The 18,008-nt window shown below is 44.2% G+C and overlaps 1 protein-coding gene across 2 annotated transcripts in view; it reads left to right on the top strand.

Annotated features, from left to right (window-relative positions):
- Positions 1-14,809: 14,809 nt before the first annotated feature.
- RAB2A (RAB2A, member RAS oncogene family) overlaps positions 14,810-18,008 on the top strand; it is a gene marked incomplete at its 5' end in the record, with an annotated part of 44,823 nt that continues 41,624 nt past the window's right edge. For both annotated transcript variants that reach the window (XM_082014655.1, XM_082014654.1), the window contains one exon: positions 14,810-14,855. In XM_082014655.1, the coding sequence (XP_081870781.1) occupies positions 14,810-14,855 (46 nt within the window). The remainder of the gene's footprint in view (positions 14,856-18,008) is intronic.

The raw sequence follows: 18,008 nt of genomic DNA, 5'->3' as shown, positions 1-18,008 counted from the left end.
GCCAAGCTGTGCCACGTGGTAAACACCTGCCAGACACACACCAAAGCTCTCCTTACCCTTAGAACTTGGTCTAAGGCCAGGTGACACCTCGGGCTGCCCGCTCCCCTTTGCGGGTCTCTCCCAGGTGCCATAGCTGTCTCTCCTCTTGTCGTCTTTGAAAGAGGTCATGATGGCGTACAGGCTCCGCCAGAGATGGGCATTGCCTCCCCTGAGATATGCTCCTTGACCTGCAGAACCTTCTCAACCTGCTGGGGCAGGCGAGGTTAGCCGCGGCCTCTCCCACGCCCTAGGAGAAGTGGTTCAGCCCTCCGCGGAAGGCAAGTCTCAGCCCTTCCTCGCCCCCACGCCCGTTCCTCTGAAGCAGGAGGGACTGGCACATCCCTGCCGGGGAGGGCACTTTCTGCTCTTAGCTGGGCTCCTCTGGTCACAGCAGGGGAAACGGACCAGGGCACAATGCAGCCCTGGGGACCTCCTAAAAGCACCATCCTGGCAGGTCTGAGCCCTACAGGGACTCACCGAAAGAGAAGAGACCGACCAGCAGCGCCAGGGACACTGTCTTCAGAGCCTTCGTTTTCCTGCGGATCAGCAAGGAGGAAAAGGATGGTGAAGCTGTCCGGTACCTGTGCAGTTCAGCAGCCGACTCGAGAGCAGCAGTAGGGACCGCAGGTCTCGAACCTGCCATTCCTGGCATCAGGATTGGCTTGGTCCTGCACAAGCTCGAGTGGGTGGTGGGGTTGTCACCAGCTGCACCTGTGGGGCATTTGGCACGGCAGCAACTGGCACTCTTCCATTAGGAACAAGGGGCTCACGATTGACTCCGGAACGGGAGAAGGAGTTGCAACAAAAGCTGTGGCCAGCCCCCTCACGTCTGTGGGGGTGGAGAGGGCTTCTCTGGAAATGGCACAGCCGTAACAAACGCCTGTTTCTCCGGCCCACCCTCCGATCGGTACTTGTGCTGATACTGTTGTCCCCCCCCTCTCCAGAAAAGGTTCAGCCCTTGTAGCCCTACAGCTCAACAGCCTGCAAGGCAGAGGGCGGGCCGTGTGTCTTGGGTCGAAAGGAAAGCCAAGAAAGCTCAGGGACATAACCCATCCTGCAGAGCGCAATCCAGGACTCTGCTAAGCTCTCGCAATTCCGATGGCAGGGTGGTTCTGGGCAACCGTTTGGGACTCCCTCGGTGCGATCCAAAATGGAGTCGTCCCTCATTCTGCACAGGCAAAAGGCCCTCTAGGCCTAGTCCTCGCCTTCGTCTAGAGGCTGAAGAGACTGCTGCTGCCTTCCACCACCTCCAGACCAAGCTCTCAGGCTGCCTTCGTGTTCTTCCCCTGTCCATCCCCCACCCACCCAAGCTGATGGGGTGGAAAATACACCTGGGGAAAGGAGCGGAGGATTTTTCAAACGTACCCGTTCAGATCGTGGGTACGGTGGAAAACTGAGGTGTGGGCACCAGGCATCCTGCTGGCTCGGCAGCGAGCCAACAACTCTACCATCTCCGGTCCCTCAAGACCGAGAGTGACAAAGGCACAGGGACAGCCCCGCTTTTATACCCTGCTGTGTCTACCTCAGCGCCGCCCATGCTTTGTGACATCAGCGGCGCTGGGTGATGTCACAAAAGAAAGGCAGCGCCACCTTTCCAGGCAAAGTCCAAGCGGCCGGGGAGCGGCTTTTGCCCTCCTCTGTGCAAGGGAAGAAATCCTATGAAACCAGAAGGTCTCCTCCCGAGGGCTCAGCTCTTTGAATTCCCACTGAAGAGTAACAGATCTGGGAGCTACCAGAGGCCTTTCCTAGCTGCTGCGTTTGACGCTGCGTACAAGGCAGGCCGCCTGAGGTGACCAAAGTCAGGCACCAAGTCCAGGCAGTGTTTGTCCCGTGGGGGCTCACGCCCGTGTCAGTGGCTCTTTTCTTGCAGCCTGAGAAAGGCAAGGGGCCAGCGGGGCACAAGGGGCGGGTGCCTTGCACGTTCATGTCTACGTGTTGCCATAGGCACTGCACTCTGCGTTCCAGGGGAGAGCAGACGTGTTTAGAGGAGAGGAAGGGAGCGCACTCGACTCTGCGCAGGTTGGCTGCTACACGTGCTCTCCCGAGGCTGGACTCCTCCCCTCTTCCCTAATAACAGACACCTTATGCCTTGCTTTCCTCCCCGAACAAACGACTAACAGACTTGGCAAAAGCAGGCTACCTTATCCCCAGAAGGACAAAAGGAAGCCTGTCCAATCGCAGATGAAACGCCGGAGCGCCACTGTACAAAGAAATGGCTCTGCCAGAATGGGTGCTGTGCCAGATGAGAGCCAGGTTTAGGAGGTGACACACGCACATCCCCCCGCACGCCACGGGGCAGTATCGCTGCCCGGGGAACACAGCACGCCCAGTGGGAGAAGCTGAGGCCCCTCGACGGCCATTCCGAGGCAGCTTGAGCCAGAGTTCCCCTCTAGGGAAGGTGTCCTGAGTTCAGCAGCACATACTGAACTTTAAGTCACCCTGTCTTGAGTGGGCAGCCCATCTTACGCCGTTGTGGGCAGCCAAACCTTCACAGTGCCTTCCTGCTTCTCAGCCTGTCTTCCTGTTATCAGTACCTGGCGGTACTTTAACTGCACCCGTGTTCGGTCTTTGATTAAAATGGAAAATGAATATGCATCTGTAGGAGACGGTTCTTAGTCCTTTTTCCCATCAGCTCTTCCTCCAGGGAAGTCTGCCATAAAGCTCGTGCGTCCAGAGGAGGACAGGGAGCACTCTTTACCACTTAGCATCACAGGCAAAACAGACTCGAACTCGACTTGGTGAAAATTAATGGAATTTATTGCCAGAGGAAACTGACACCTCGCCCCTGTCTTTGGCAGGATCACCGTGCTCCCTGAACCGATAGAGGCAGGTGTAGTTTGGGTGGCCCCAGTTGCTCAGCACTTGCAGCCTCACATAATTCACGAACCCAGAGAGCTCCTCCTGCAATGAGAAGAAGAGATTAGTTGCCTTTTCCTCTCTGGCATTTGACTCCGGACAGAGTAGTGCTGCCGCGACGGGCTTGGTCAGCCGCTTACTTCGGGCTGCCCTGCAAGGGCTTTTGACCTCTTGTGGTCAAAACGTTCTTAGCCTGCTCTGCCTCATCTGCCTATAAGAATAGTAAAGGAAGAAGCAGCGTCCAGAAGCTTCGGCAACTGTTTCAGCAAAACCTCCCACATTGGCAGGGTCTTCTCACCTGCTTTCAGGCACATGCTTCCAGAGCCAGAAGACCCAGCGGTGTTAGGAGAATGGCTCGTCGCCTTCTCTAGAAAGCCACTGGAACAGAATGGCCTCCCTCTCACCACTCGCAACAGAACCTTCAGAAAGCCCCGTATTGCTCGACATTAACGAGCAGGCCAGTAGGAGGGCATACTGCGGCATGTGGCCACTTGTATGCACTTGGCATCCAGACAGTCAAGCTGATTTCAGCTTCAACTGCGGCGGTTGTAAGCACTGAAGCTTAAACGCGTAAGCACTGTTGTAAGCACTGAAGCGTACACGTGCTCTTCTGTAGCTCTCGAATGGCTTACAGCGTTGACTTCGTCAGGAATTACTTTCCCCTTCTGTTTTACTAGAAGACTTTTTGCACCTTTCACAGGTATTTTGCTCTTTTTCCTATGGGAGATCACTGTTGAAGAGTTGACCATTTTCCTTAAAGAAACCACAGCTTTCAGGAACAGAAGTCAAATCCACTGCTAACAGAGCCAAGTTATTTAGCTGTAACTGAAATCTGAAGTCCTCGGGGTCATGGTCCTTGGTTACTTCTTAAGGCTTTTCATTCAGAATGTGCTTCTTTTTTTCTGCAATGTATTCTCCATGACGTTAATTTTACCTTTTTTGCATCACCTACTATTTCCTCAATGAAGGCGCAACGGATTTTTACAAGTATTAGCGTAATACTGAAAATACTTGTTCTTCAATAATATTGAAAATCAGAGACAGGATACCAAGAAGTATTAGATACAGTTAACTTTTTTCAAAAGGGCAGGAAAAGGAATGTTCTTTCCAGCAGAAGAAAAGATTTTGTCATAAATAAAGAAGGTAATACACATGACAAAATTATGTCAGGTATCCTTTTCTGTAGACAGCTGTATTTATTTCTTGGAAAGCATGGTTGCTCTTTTAGCAATAACATCCAGTGCTTCATGTATATAATTTGAAGTAGGTTTGCGGAAAGATGAGTACATCTCTCTTCGTGTCAATTTTAAAGATACTAAACTTCTGAAATAATGTTTTTATTCCCATCTAGTCCCTATTCACAACACATACATTTCCAAAGTGTTTTAATGCCATAGAGACACATCTTCTATTTCTTCCAGTCTGTGGCTGTACTTTAGTCAAAATGGCTTTGAATCCCGTCTACTACATCATTATGCTTCACATTTAACATAAATGTAAACCAGCATATACACTGTATAACAGCTTTCTTTAGACTTATATAATTTCTGTTTATCAATTATGACATTAATCATATTAATGTTACAAATAAACATGTAATAGGTAATGTATTTTTCCCCTCACAGAACTGCACTCATGAGAGTTAAATTTGTAATTTCGTTTTTTCTCATTTAATAGACAGGATTAACAGAACTTCAGTTCTGACCAAGGTAATTCCTTTAAAATAAGGCTCAGCAAAGTACTATTTCTTACTGGCTGGTTTCTGAGTTTCAGTCTACTTTTCTCTAAAACTCAGCTAGATCATATGCATTACTAAGCATCAGTTAGACCTCTGTAATTCTCTTTGGCAGAAAAGGCAGAGCCCAACATATATATACAAAAATGCATGGAATTTACTCACTTCAGAACATAAGGTCAAACATCTACAGGTATGGTATTTAAATCTATTTTAGCTTTATCTGAATGTAGGATAAAATGTTTGCATGTTTTAAGAGACTCTTGTAAACTTAGCGTTTGTAAAGCTGAACTACTGAACTATGCCAAACAATGGGATAATTCCATGTTCCAAACTGACTCATGTAAAAGCAAAATAAATATGCCTGTTGTCATTACAGTGAAATTTTCATGTAAGAAAATACAATGAAATCTTCAGTACTTTTTTCATAACTTAAATGCAAATTACTAGCAGAAAATTCAACTTATTAAGATGAAACCTGAAACAATGAGCCACAGGGTGCATGGAATGTTCAACAAACCCATACAGTTCATGCCTTAGAAAGTCACAGTTAGTGACTAGATTAGTGACAGTTAGTGACTAGCACTAGATTAGTGCTGCCATACCTTTCTGGGAAGGTTGGCTGTTTCATTCCTTTCTGTGCCAAGACAAGTTGTATTCCCAATACATGGCAGAACTTCATTGCATACCTTCATCATAGTAAGTCTGATGCACCATGGGAGCATCCCATTTACTGAGTAGGTAAAGATTGACTGTGTATGTTACACAGAGTATACAGAATGGAAAAGGTGAGAGGATGGCTATGGTCTGACTGCTAATGAAAAAAGGACTTATCTAGTATGCTCCTGGTCACTCTTTTTGTCAGGGACAGCTCTGCTTTTCCCCTTCACGTGGCTAGGTTCATGTAGAAGAACAATTATGCAAAATTTCCATATTAGTGGTTGCTCATGGAAAAATTCATTCAAGCTTTTCCCTGTATGCTCCTCCTTTGCCCCTGTCAAAGAGAACTACTAGAAGTAGTACTAGCAGTAGGCTCCCAGTCCCTACAGGGCATAAGTTAGCATGCTGACTCTATTGTTATATGGTCTTGGCCAGTTTTTACATGGCTGATGATTTCCTAAAAGGAGCGAGTTTGGTTTTTATTTCTGAAACACTAAATTACTTTTCACAGTGTTCTGCTCAGCAGGCTTGCAGGCGACACCAAGCTGAGTGGTACAGTTGACACGCCTGAGGGACAGGATGCCATCCAGAGGGATCTGGACAAGCTCAAGAAGCAGGCCTTTGTGAACCTCATGAGGTTCAACAAAGTCAAGTGCAGCATCCTGCATCTGGGTCGGGGCAACCCCCGTGTCAGTACAGGCTGGGGGATAAACAAATTGAGAACAGCCCTGCCAAGAAGGACTTGGGGGTTCTGGTGGATGAAAAGCTGGACATGAGCCAGCGATGTGCGCTCGCAGCCCCGAAGGCCAACCATATCCTGGGCTGCACCCAAAGCGGCGTGGCCAGCAGGTCAAGGGAGGTGATTCTGCCCCTCTACTCCACTCTGGTGAGACCCCACCTGGAGTCCTGCATCCAGCTCTGGAGCCCTCAGCACAGGAAAGACATGGACTTGTTAGAGCGGGTCCAGAGGAGGGCCGCCACAAAAATGATCAGAGGATTGGAACACCTCTCCTCTGAAGAAAGGCTGAGAGTTCAGCCTGGAGAAGAGAAGGCTCCAGGGAGACCTTCCTGCAGCTTTTCAGTACTTAAAGGAATACTTATATATACTTATAAGAAAGTAAATAGAAATATTTATAAATATATAATTTATAAATTTAAATTATGTATTGTATATTTGTATAATTAATATATAAATATATATTATAATACATAAAATATAAATTAATTAAATGATATTAATGACATTAATTTATAAATATAAATCTATAATAAATATATAAATATAAATACTTGTAAAATACTTATAAGAAAGATGGGGACAGACTTTTTATCACCTGTTGCGATAGGACAAGGAGTAATGGTTTTAAACTGAAAGAGGGAGACAAGTCAGCTTACCTTTTGAAAACATGGGGAGAAAATACCATAACTGAAATTGTTACCTAGAAGGCCATTCTGTCATTTTTCATTTTTTTGACCACATAAAATAAATGAAGGTCATTCTGAAGAAAATACAAATAGGATTGAGAAACACAGCAGCAAAAAAATGCTGAATAAGAGTACGCCTTGGAGAAGAGGACTGTCAACATTCCACAGGGCAAAGCTTATGGTGATGAGGGCTTGGCACTGCCATAAACTGCAAGCGTTTTCTATGTTAAGTAATTATGATGACATGAGGTTGTGACAACTAAACAAGCATCACTGTTAAAAAGGATGGGATTACAATAGCTAGTGATACCATCTGAATTTAAGTCTTAGCAGACAAGAGCTTCCTTAAGCCATGTGGTACAACCCTTCCTTCTATTTGTGGACTAAAAATAAATAAGTGAAAAACCCCTTTTTTAAGTGGTATAGAAGTGAACTATAGAACTATAAAGGAAGAGACTCTCCAAAGAGAAATCTGTTGAAAAATAAACTGGAACTTGGAGCAAGAAGAATTACTTTCCTCCTACAGTTATCGCCATGAAACAGAAGACAGAATCCTTGACATCCTTGCTACTTGACATCTCATGATCAGAGCAACAAGATATTCTCAATAAACATTTAGAAATTGAACACCTAATAATTTGCTATCTGAAATGAATGCAAGTTAATGGGGGAGGGGGTGTGTTGCCCCATTACAATTCATTCTCTTGGGCTTTTTGCCCTTCTAGGATGTACCATTTACCTTTCTCAGGCAGTGTGTGAATGGCTGACAGATAATGATATCGGAATCTTAATGAAGAGAAAAAAAACTAACACTTGTCCACCTTCTGATCTGTGGAATTAAAGACTCCCTAGCTTATGATGTAAGGCTACAATGGCACAGCTCATGTGGGCAGCAATAGTTTTGGTGTCACCCTCACAGCCTGAAGAGAAGCGAGGGAAACTGTGCTGAAATAATCTTAAAGAGGCTGCAGTTCTGAAACAGACTCAGTCAAATGAAGGAAAATACATCCAGAAGCACATGCTGCCCTCTACATGAACAATGGCTGAACACAAAAGGAACCTACATATGTATTTGTTAAAGTACAAAACATCTTCAAATTTAAAATATTTAAGATGAAGCCTATTCAGTGGAATGCACAATGAACAAGTACTTAAAGAAAGAAAGAAAATAAAGAGAAATAAACCCCCAGTTTCATGCTATTTTGGTTTGCTAACATTTAAATAATTTCAATAGGAACTTAAAGCTTTTTTACATTATTTTAGCTGTGGTTTAGCTAAAAGTGTTTTAGTTAGAATTAACAGACATTGCTATTATACCTTTCAGACAAAAAAATAGGATACGTTACCTGCTAATTATCTTGGTGGAAAAAGGTAATTTCTGCAACACTAACCCTAAGATTTTCTCAACTCAAACCCTTTAGCAACTCTGCTGACTTCCAGAATCTTAGACAATTCCTTACTTTCTGCAGCTGCTAAAAGACATCAGTGAGGGTGTCTGAAAAAGAAAAAATCATTACTGTTGGAAAACAAAAAAATTTCTTAAAAAAAAAAAAGCTTCTTTTTAACCCTTTCAGACCAAAATATTTTCAATTTGGAAAAAATGTGACCAGGTTTGCCTACTTCTATCGTCTTTTAAGCAAATCAATTCCCTTAAAGTTGTCTCACTTCTTGCTATTAGTAAACAGGAAGTTTTCATGATTTTCACTTCCTGTGAGCCTGTGCAGTAACTCTTTACTTATCTTCCACTTTCTCTTTCTTAAACCATTGTCAAAACAATTTTTAAGAGAGATCTAAAGAAAATTAAGAAAAATTCTGCTTCTACAGTAAAAAAAATACTGAAAGTTTGCCTTGATGCCCCTTTAAGTACACTTCTGCATTGACCTCTGACATTGTCTGTGGAGCACTAATACTCCATGTTCTTGTGATTCTTGTGACACAAGCACACATTTTCTAATGCTTCTGAGAATTAAAAAGAAAAAATCAACGTATCTTTTAAGTTGGTTTGTTATCCATTTCAAGGATCCTTTTGTTTTCTCAGTTTTTACGGGAAAATGTATTAAAATTTATCATGTGCTGTTTTATCAAACTATTTATTTTTATATCAGGCCAGTGAAAAACAAGATTATTTGCAAGGAAAAACAGGGTGCAATGATAACAGTAGCAAAGGCCATCAGAAAATAAAAGGGGTAAAGCAGAGGCCATGTAAATATTTCAATGGGTGCAAAAGCCTAAAATATGAATACAGCTGGGAAGCTGAAGAACTATACTTCTGCTTTTTCTTACACTGGCTTGAAAATGCAGTCACAAGATTGTACTTTGAAAACAAAAAATGTTATTAGAACTGATCTTTTCATTCCCCCAAAATTATTTGTCAATGTAGTTGACCTAGAATAAAACATTAAATAACTCTAGTGATTAGAGAGATAGGACGTCTTCCAGAATGCATTACTTTCATTTTTAGTGTTTAGCTAATAGCATTTAACTAAGGCTGTTGGTTAAATACTACACTATTCTAAACAAAGGTTTTAAAAAAGAAAACCATTTCCAAACTTTTTTCACCAGATCAAAAGCAACAATGAAACTTAGTTTAGGTCTTTTAAAAATATATTCATTGGCCTTTAGTCAAATTGCTGTATCTCTGAAAGCAAAACAGAGGCTACAGAAATTGTGGGGAAGCAGCTTCTATGCGTATGTTCCAGCTGCTAGCTGAAATCCTAGCCAAAGCTGCCTGGACTAGGACCCTCAGAGCCCAAGTTGCCTATCCCTCATAGGCACATATTTCTAGGTACTCTGCTGTTCAACTTTGCGCTGCAAAAATCAAGTATCCCAAGCCCTGCAACTAGAGGGAAAAATGGAATTTCATCACTGGACTCAGCTATAAAGTCCAGGGTGTGGGTTGGAGCACTTCATATAGACCAGTCAGCAATGAGTGGGTCTGAAACCAAAAGCAAATTTCAGAATTTCTTTCAGAAAGGTTGCATGAACAAATTTCAGCATTAAGGACAAAAAAATACAACAAAACTTCAGCAGCAATCTGTCTGCAAGTGAGAACTGTTCCCACATCTCAAGGACATACCTGAGCATGCAAGATGCTTGCATTAACACCTAACAAATGATGTGCCAATCTTGCAAGAGAATGCTAAAAAAAAAAAAAAAGTGTGCCATCTAACTCATATTAAAGACAAATTAAAAAAAAAAAAAAATCCAGTGTGGGTGGTGGTTGTGATAATCCTCTATGAAAGTAAAATACCCATAATTTCACCACAGACATCATAAAAAGTCAGTAAATATCACTGCTTGATGCTACACATCAAAGACGTGACATGGGCTTCTACCATTACTTCAGTTTACAAGTTTGGGACAAGTAAAAGTGTTATGAACCTAAAACCAAAGTACTAGACTCCTAAAATCATAGATTGGGAGGAGGAGGTGCTACACTGATCAGCTGACAAATCTTTCTCTCTGCCGTTAACATAATGATCATTTTATGATAATTTCAGAGCACTTATCAATAGGCTGGGTTGTCCCTGTAGTCCCTAATCTTAATAACATCTAAAATGGATTCTATGATGGAATGTATAAGACCTCAAAATATCCCAGATCCTCTATAAAGGAAAAACTAGAATGGCTAACAAGAGGCTGTTCACTTTTTATGCTTAACAGGTACCTAGATATTCTCTTTCCAAAGGCAGGTCTTCATTGATATTTATATACATTTGACTGCCTTCCTGCAGGATCTGCTCTGCATATTTCCACATAAGATGGGGTTCCATTCTGAACATTTATAATAAATAACATATGCATAAATAATATATGCTATATATTGCCCTGTTAGTTACTGTTACATACAAATCTAATCTAAAAATTATTAAATAAAATTCACAAATAAGAGAAATTGTAGCACATAATTAATGTTAGGTACACACAGACAGATTAAATCCCAGACACTATAACATTCCCTTCTTTTACATCTTCAGGCTAATAATTTTTTTAATAAGTGAGACAGAGTCTACAGTAGCCTTCTATTAAAGTATTAATGCTTAATAAAAAAAAGATATTCGTCTGGAAAACAGACATTTAGACAGGTGAGAGGTAAAAATTAAAAAAAAAAATAGAATACCTATTTACTTACATGCCTCAATAGCATTTAAGCAAATGTATGTTACACATAACTTGGAGGAAAATCAATTTTGCATTAATTTCTAGTTGGAGTCACCTGAGATTTGCAGAATGGCTGATAACACTCAATAACTCAGGCATATGATCTCTTATCCAGCAGCAAATTAGCTTGTATTTACCATGGGATAGAGTAAGCAAAAAATTCTTGCACATTACCCTTGCAAGCCTCTGTCAAACACTGATTCCATAAATATCCCAACGGCAGCATCACAAGCAACTGAAATACCCCATCATCATGCACATGTAAACCTTCTCAAGCCTTGCCAGCTGCCTGGCAAACCAAAAGAGGTCTGGTTATCTCTTCACTGTGCAGCTGCTGACCCAAGCCAAGCAGCCACCAAGGCAGTCATCGGGGCATAGCCCTGCCGCATGGGTCACCTCTCTGTCTTACCAGGCTGCCAGAGCAGAAACAGGTAGGGCTGCCTTCTCTCTGCACTGTCAGTCACATCAGCAGGCTGTTAGACAGCTAAGCAGTGGTGTTAAAGATACCTTCCATTTCACTGGAAATTCTGCAGCGTCTGTGTTTTCTCCCCATCAGCAAGTTGCACTTCTACAAAATGGAAATTCCTGTTTCTGCTCAGATTTAATTCAATCATGTCAGGCCAATTTTGCTTGTGTCAAACCTGTCTAGAAGACCACATAATTTGGAAACTAAAGAGACCAAATCCCATCAGTGAGGTAAATACACTTGAGACTTATTACCCTGGGGTGTTGAGGAGAGATTGCCAAACCTTGACCAGCCCTCAGAGTAATACCCTTTGTGGCTCAGCCATGTAGGAATCTGATACTACCAAGGGAGACATGGAGCATGTCACGAGCAGCTGCAGGGCTGTAGTGGAGTAGGTGAAGGACACAGAAGCCCACACAGTTCTCCTCCATATTCCCCAATATAGCCAAGGGAGAGGCTCCTGTAGGAAAGGAGACTGAGTCAATACCTGTCTGCGTGACTGGTGTAACAAAATGGGCTTTATCCTTCACAACTACGGGACCCTCTTTGAGAAGTAAGGACTGCTGGGCAGAGGTGGGATCCATTTAGCAAAGCACACAAAAGCATAGTTTGTGTGGCTGTAGGACAAGAATGGATTTGCCTGAAACCTAACATTGAAAAATTAAAGCTTAGCCACTCCTATTCCCCAATTCAGCAGATGACTTGGATAGTGCCTGAACAAGGGAGGGTCCAAGAGCAGGTTAGTGAGGGGCAGAACTGCCTCACCTCTATTAGCAGAGACCTTCGCTTGTACTGGATGAAATCTTACCTCTTTACGGCCTGGTTTCCTGCAGCTTTGTTTCCCGTGGTTGAGGTCATACAAACCCATGTGAACAGTGGGAACGCCAGCTGAAGTTCCTACCTGTAGAGGGAGCACATATGAAGACTTGTTTTAGTGTGAATTCTTGATTGGATTTAACAGCTGACCCCAGTTGCAGCTTTTCCTTCACCCAAAGTACTCTACGCTGTCCAGCTGCCAGTTTTCATGAACCTTATTAGGACAGGGAACATAGAGGCAGACCCCCCTATACACCTGGATATGTGACAACAGAAGCCTAACTTCCATAGGAAACAAGGCAAAAACTTGTTTTTCTGAGAAAACTCACTCTGAAAAGGAATTGTTAGTTAATGAAAAATTAATTTTTAAAATTTGATTAACAAAACTTCACTTCTTGTACATAAAATAATGGGGAAGTGGCTTTCTTCCATGTGTAAAGCATTTTTAAACTAGGAGAAAATTTCACATCCTGCTTTCCAATGCTCTGTCCTGTCCAGGCAAGACCTATTAAATATTTTCATGAACAACCTGGGTAACAAATGGCTGAGATGGAATAAAAAGAAAAAAAATCAAATATGTTTGACAAAGTGAGTAGCCCTGATCGAAATTACTGAAATTTAGCAAAGGGAAAAACAGTGCTTATTAAGGAGATGCCAAATGTGTGGATACATTTGAGTAGTAACCATCTAGAATAGGGATCTAGGATTAAAAATAAAATTCAGATGCTGCTGGAAAAACATGAAAAAATATCACATTCAGAGAGGAGCAAAACAGGAAATACTCATATGACTGTTTTGAGGTGATCGACTGGTGTTAGGGACACAGGAGAACTGCTATTTTGGACTCCACACTTTACAAATAATGTTGTGAGACTGGGGGAAGTACAGAGGAGAAAAATGACTGACAAAGGAATATGGAAAGTGTGAATTTTCCATCTGGAAAAAGTAGATATAATATTTATAATATATAAAGGAGCTCCTTTATATAGCAATTTTTTTTTTTTGCATGTCCACAGGGAAGAGGACAATTAAAAAAAAAAAAAAAGCTTAATTTTGCGTTTCAGGTCATGAAATATGGAAACAGGACTTGGCACAATCAGCTTTATTGAAGGTTTTAATAACTAAGTTAGATGCACACCTGTTAGAAGCAGTGTATGCGAGTCAACGTTGTCCAAGTTGTTGACCTGACGCACCACAAATAAAAATCTTTATGAAGTTAAAAGCTACCAGAATTATAGACCTGTGAGTTCATGTGAAGAAAAAGCCAATGGCTCTTCAACAGTTCCGCCAATTCAGAGTCAACAAACAGCTGAGCTGAAGGGCACCCCAAAGCATCATCAGCCTTAGCACCTGACTAGAGTCCTACCACATTACCATTACCAGGCATCTGACATAGCCTCAGCATGGAACCGACCCATGAGCCAAGCAACCTTTGGCTGCTCCAGGGCCAAAGGGGTACAGGGGACACTTGGTGAAGCAGTTAAGGGTAAGAAAGACCTTGCAGTTTCTTCCAGCTCACCAGTCCCATGTGAACTTTAAGTTGAAAGTCCTAAACAGCAGCTGTGAACTTAGGCTGCCTTCCTGGCTCATTGCTTCCAGTTTGACAGGAAAGACAGACACAGACCTGTGAAAAACCTTTTCCAAGCCAAAGCTCAAGTTTGCTAAGTGATGAAAATAAACTTGTACAGAATTGCTTGCCAGTGTTTATGCTTAAAGGCTTCTCTAGCTCAGAGCTGGCTTTGCAGCCTTAGACCAAGCTTTTTTTTCCCCAGAACGTCTCAGCCAAAAACACCATAAACGCTTCAAACAGCAGTCTTGGATTTTTGCCGCATCCTCGTACTTCAGCACCCCTGACCCCGGTGCAAACCAGGTGCTCAGCAGCGCCTAACACAGGCCCGGCTGCCGCCATCGTCCTTTCCCCAGCCTCTCCTCCCGCAACGGCAACGCTCTCCCACGCCCCGCGGAGCCGCGCGGGGGTCACCGCGGGGAAGACGCCCCCATCGCCACGAAACCCCAGCCCGCCGGGACAGAGCGACCTGTCACTTATTCCTCTCACCAAGGCGAAGAAGAAATTAATGGCCTCAAGCCCCAGCACCCATTTAGAGCGGCCGAGAGAAGGGGATCGGGCCGAGCAACGCCCTCAGCGAAACGCCCAACGGCTCCCGCTCGCCGCCGCCCCACCTCATCCTCGCGGGGCGGGGCGGGGCGGGCGACGAAGCCCCGCCCCCGTGTCGGCAGGAGGCGGCCGCGCTCCCCCGCGCGCGCGCTGGGCCAGCGGCTACCTCAGCACTTCCGGGTCGGGGGCGGGGCGAAGTGAGGAGGTGGGTGCGTGACGTTGCCGGAGGTGTCCGGGCCCGCTCGGTGCCTGTTATTGTTCTCGCCGCTCGTTCTTCTCGCTGCCGCGTCTGCCTTATCCCGGCGCCTCGGGGAGCGGCGGGAGGGCAGCAGCGACCGAGCGAGCCCGCAGGGGCGGAGGTAGGAGCGAGCGAGGGGTGCCCGTGGAGGCGCCTGGCGGGAGCGGGCCGCCGCCCGGTGGCCGTTAACCGTTTCCACCTCTCCGCAGCGCGAGCCCTGACAGCGGGGGCGGGGGGAGAGCGCTCGCGCGTCACGAAGGAGCGAGCGAGAGCCGGAGAGCCGGGGACCGGGCGGCCATGGCCTACGCGTATCTCTTCAAGTATATCATCATTGGGGACACAGGTAAGCGGCGGGGGCGGGGAGGCGAGGCGAGGCCGCTGCCGGAGGTGGGGGGGCGGGCGGAGCGGAGAGCAGGGCCCGGCTCCCCGCTCCCATTTCCGCAGTGCTGGCGTCGTCGACGTGGTGGCTCTGCGCGAAGAGGCGGCTCCCCCCGCCTCTGCGCTGGGCCCCGCCCGGGGCCTCGGCCTGCCTCTCGGCAGCTCCGCGCCCGGCGGCCTTGGGTTCCGCAGCAGGCCTGGAAGCCTGACAGCCGCCTCCGGGCCTGGCAGACCAGTCGCGGGCCAGGTCAGGCTGTGTCACGCCCCTGTCTGCGGCATCTGAGTGGGGGAGGGGGAAGGAAGAAGGCTCTGTCGCCGCAAAACTTGTACCTGGGTAGTCCCGCTTATTTGCATTCCCGCGGCAAAGAGGCTTGAGAGGTGCCACATGCTACCCCGCAGTTTTGTGGTGAGGCCGAGACTACTGCTGTGAGGTACCTTCAGCTCGGGCCACAAGGATGCCCTTTCCAGTTCCAGCTGGAGGTGCTGTAGCAAACGAAGTGTGGAGACATGCTGTCAAAGGAGAATTAAAAGCTCTGCTTTTTTCCTTGTAGTTTACAAGGACTATGGTGGGTGGGTTTTGTTTGTGGGGTTTTTTTACTACTGTTTTCCCAGATGCTTCACGTTGCTTCTGTGACCTCTTCCCTTCCTCATCCATTTGCTTGCCCCTTTTAAAAAACTTGATCCCTTCTGTTTGTCATTGGCTACTCTGTAACAAATAATAATGCTTACGGATTCTGCAGGCATAACCATCTGCTGATAGGAATTGCTGTTCAAAGCCCCTTTGCCAATATATTATATGCTTCCTCAGCATAGTGTGGATATAAGTAGCATACGTTCATCAAACTGTTGTCAGGATGAGGTAACAAATATAGTTAACTATTGTGCCTGTGTACTGTGTATCTTTCTTGCTGTTTTCCTCATACCTGAATAAATGCCTTCTTTAATACGTTTGATGACACAGCTGTCATTTTACATGTTATCCTAGGGATACCTGCATAATTGTGCTTCATACCTATGAACCAAATTACCTGTTGCTAGAGTGTAATTATACACTAAGTTGCATTACACGTGAGGTTGTTAAATACACTGGATGTAACTACTGTGTAATTTTTATCCTTTCTTTAAACGTACATTTAAACTCTGGAAGCTTTTTTAGACTACTGCAGTAGCAGCTGTAGTACAAATGAATCTTAAGAAATATATCACAGCTATAATGACCGTGTTGGAAGCATTAGGCTGTATACGGTAAGCGAAAATTCAGATTTTTCTTGAGTATTTGAGTGAGTGACAGCTCATTAAACCAGAGGACAGGAGATCACCTGAGCAGGTTTAGGGGAAGTAAGAAGAGGTCTGTCTGCCCAGGGTGACGCAAAATGGTAGTGCAGAATTCAGAATGAACAGGTGGCCAATTCTGGCACATCTCTAAAAGCTTTAATTGTTAAAGCGGTAGAGATGGCATCAAACAATTGGTTTGGTACATCGATCGTATACTGATTAAATTTTTTCAATGAAGTATCCTCAGTGTAATGGTCTGTGTTGCACTTTTGCATTTCAGTTGCTTGAAATGTGAAATACACAATGGTTGTGTGTCGCTTCTGAAGTTGTTCCAGCTGCTTAAGAGCCAAATATGGGAAGAGTGAGATAGAGAAGAGAAACAGAGGAAAATGGGTCACCAGGTTTTTTGTTGTTCTTTTTTTTTTTTTTTTTAATTTCTGTGGCTATTATTCAGAGTTGCTATAGGAAGCTAATTAAAACTACTGCAATGATCATTCTTGAACTAAATTAAATATGGCAATAGTGGTAAGTTGGTTTAGCTTCTATTTAGATCTCCTATGAGCCTTTAAGTATCCTAATATAGCTAATACTGAAAGCCAATTTATGTTGCACACAGTTGTTTGTTGCCAAAATGACTGTGATGGTTTAGATGTTACTACTGTGCCTCAGACGAAGGCAGCTGAACTCACAGCTCTGCTGATGGAAATTGAGTGGATCAGGACTGTCCAGTTCCAGTGGTGGTCTGCCACAGCATTCCAACCGCTGAAGATATCCCAGTGGCCTTGCAGGCTGTGTAATTTTCATAGTGATCAAGAAATTTACCTCCAGAACTTGATTTAGAGTCTTTGGAAATGTATCAGCTGTCTGGTGACTCAGCAATTAGTTGTAAACAAACTGTAGGAGAAAAGTAAGATGGCATCAGCTGAGGACAGATGTTAACACTTAGCTCGTCTTCCTTTTCAGCACTACAAAACAAAGTGGGTTATGCAAGCCATAAACAAACCAATGAAAAACCCCTGCAGTTATAGAACACACCTGCATGTGTCTTCTCTGAATTGTGATTCCACATGCTTTCATCTGCTTAAACACAGGAATTCATTATGATCTCAGTATTTTAAAATGACAGCCACAGAAACTGACTGTGCAGGACTGCTTTTTGCTCAACAGCTCTTGTCCCCTTGCATTGCTTCATTGGTCATTGACATTCAGTGACTTTTTCTTTTGCTGATAGTTCAGGCACAGTAGCTTTATGAACATAAGATTTGATTCTATTCTTATTGTTACATTTTATATATATATTTTAAAAAAAAAAAAAGTTTTTCTATGTAGTCGGAACTGTTTTAAGACCTAGTTAGTTTACTGTTGTGGGACAGACCTGAAATGGCATGGCTGTCTTTCAGGTATTCAAACAACATATTCATAAATGTGCATGCTTTATACATTGTATCAGTGAGACAGTAGCTGTGGAATTTAATGAAGTTGGTATCATTAAGAGAAAAACACAAATGTTATGGAATACTCAGTGCTGTGAGAGTTAACCAGGAAAAATCTTTTGATCTGGATATTTCCAAAATATTACAGGAGTTTGCATATGCATTTAGAAGCATAGGTGGTGCATGCTGCTTAGCACTCTGAGGCTTTTGCCTTGATTGTTGATAGTTTCTGCTTTGACTGCCACTAGGAGTTGGTGTGTTCATCCACTCTTCCATACGCATCTGCTTTTGGCCACCAGTTGAGATGGACTTTGACCTGAGCCAGGGTGAACACTCTTAAAACACAAGTATTGCCTGGTTTTGCAGTTGGTGACTGAAAATCTGTCTTTTTTTTCTTAAAAGTTTTTCTG

This window comes from Phaethon aethereus (genome assembly GCF_964289735.1).
Source record: "Phaethon aethereus genome assembly, chromosome: 2".
Lineage (NCBI taxonomy): Eukaryota > Metazoa > Chordata > Aves > Phaethontiformes > Phaethontidae > Phaethon > Phaethon aethereus.
Note: the sequence above shows the minus strand (reverse complement) of the source record. Positions and strands in the feature narration are given on the sequence as shown.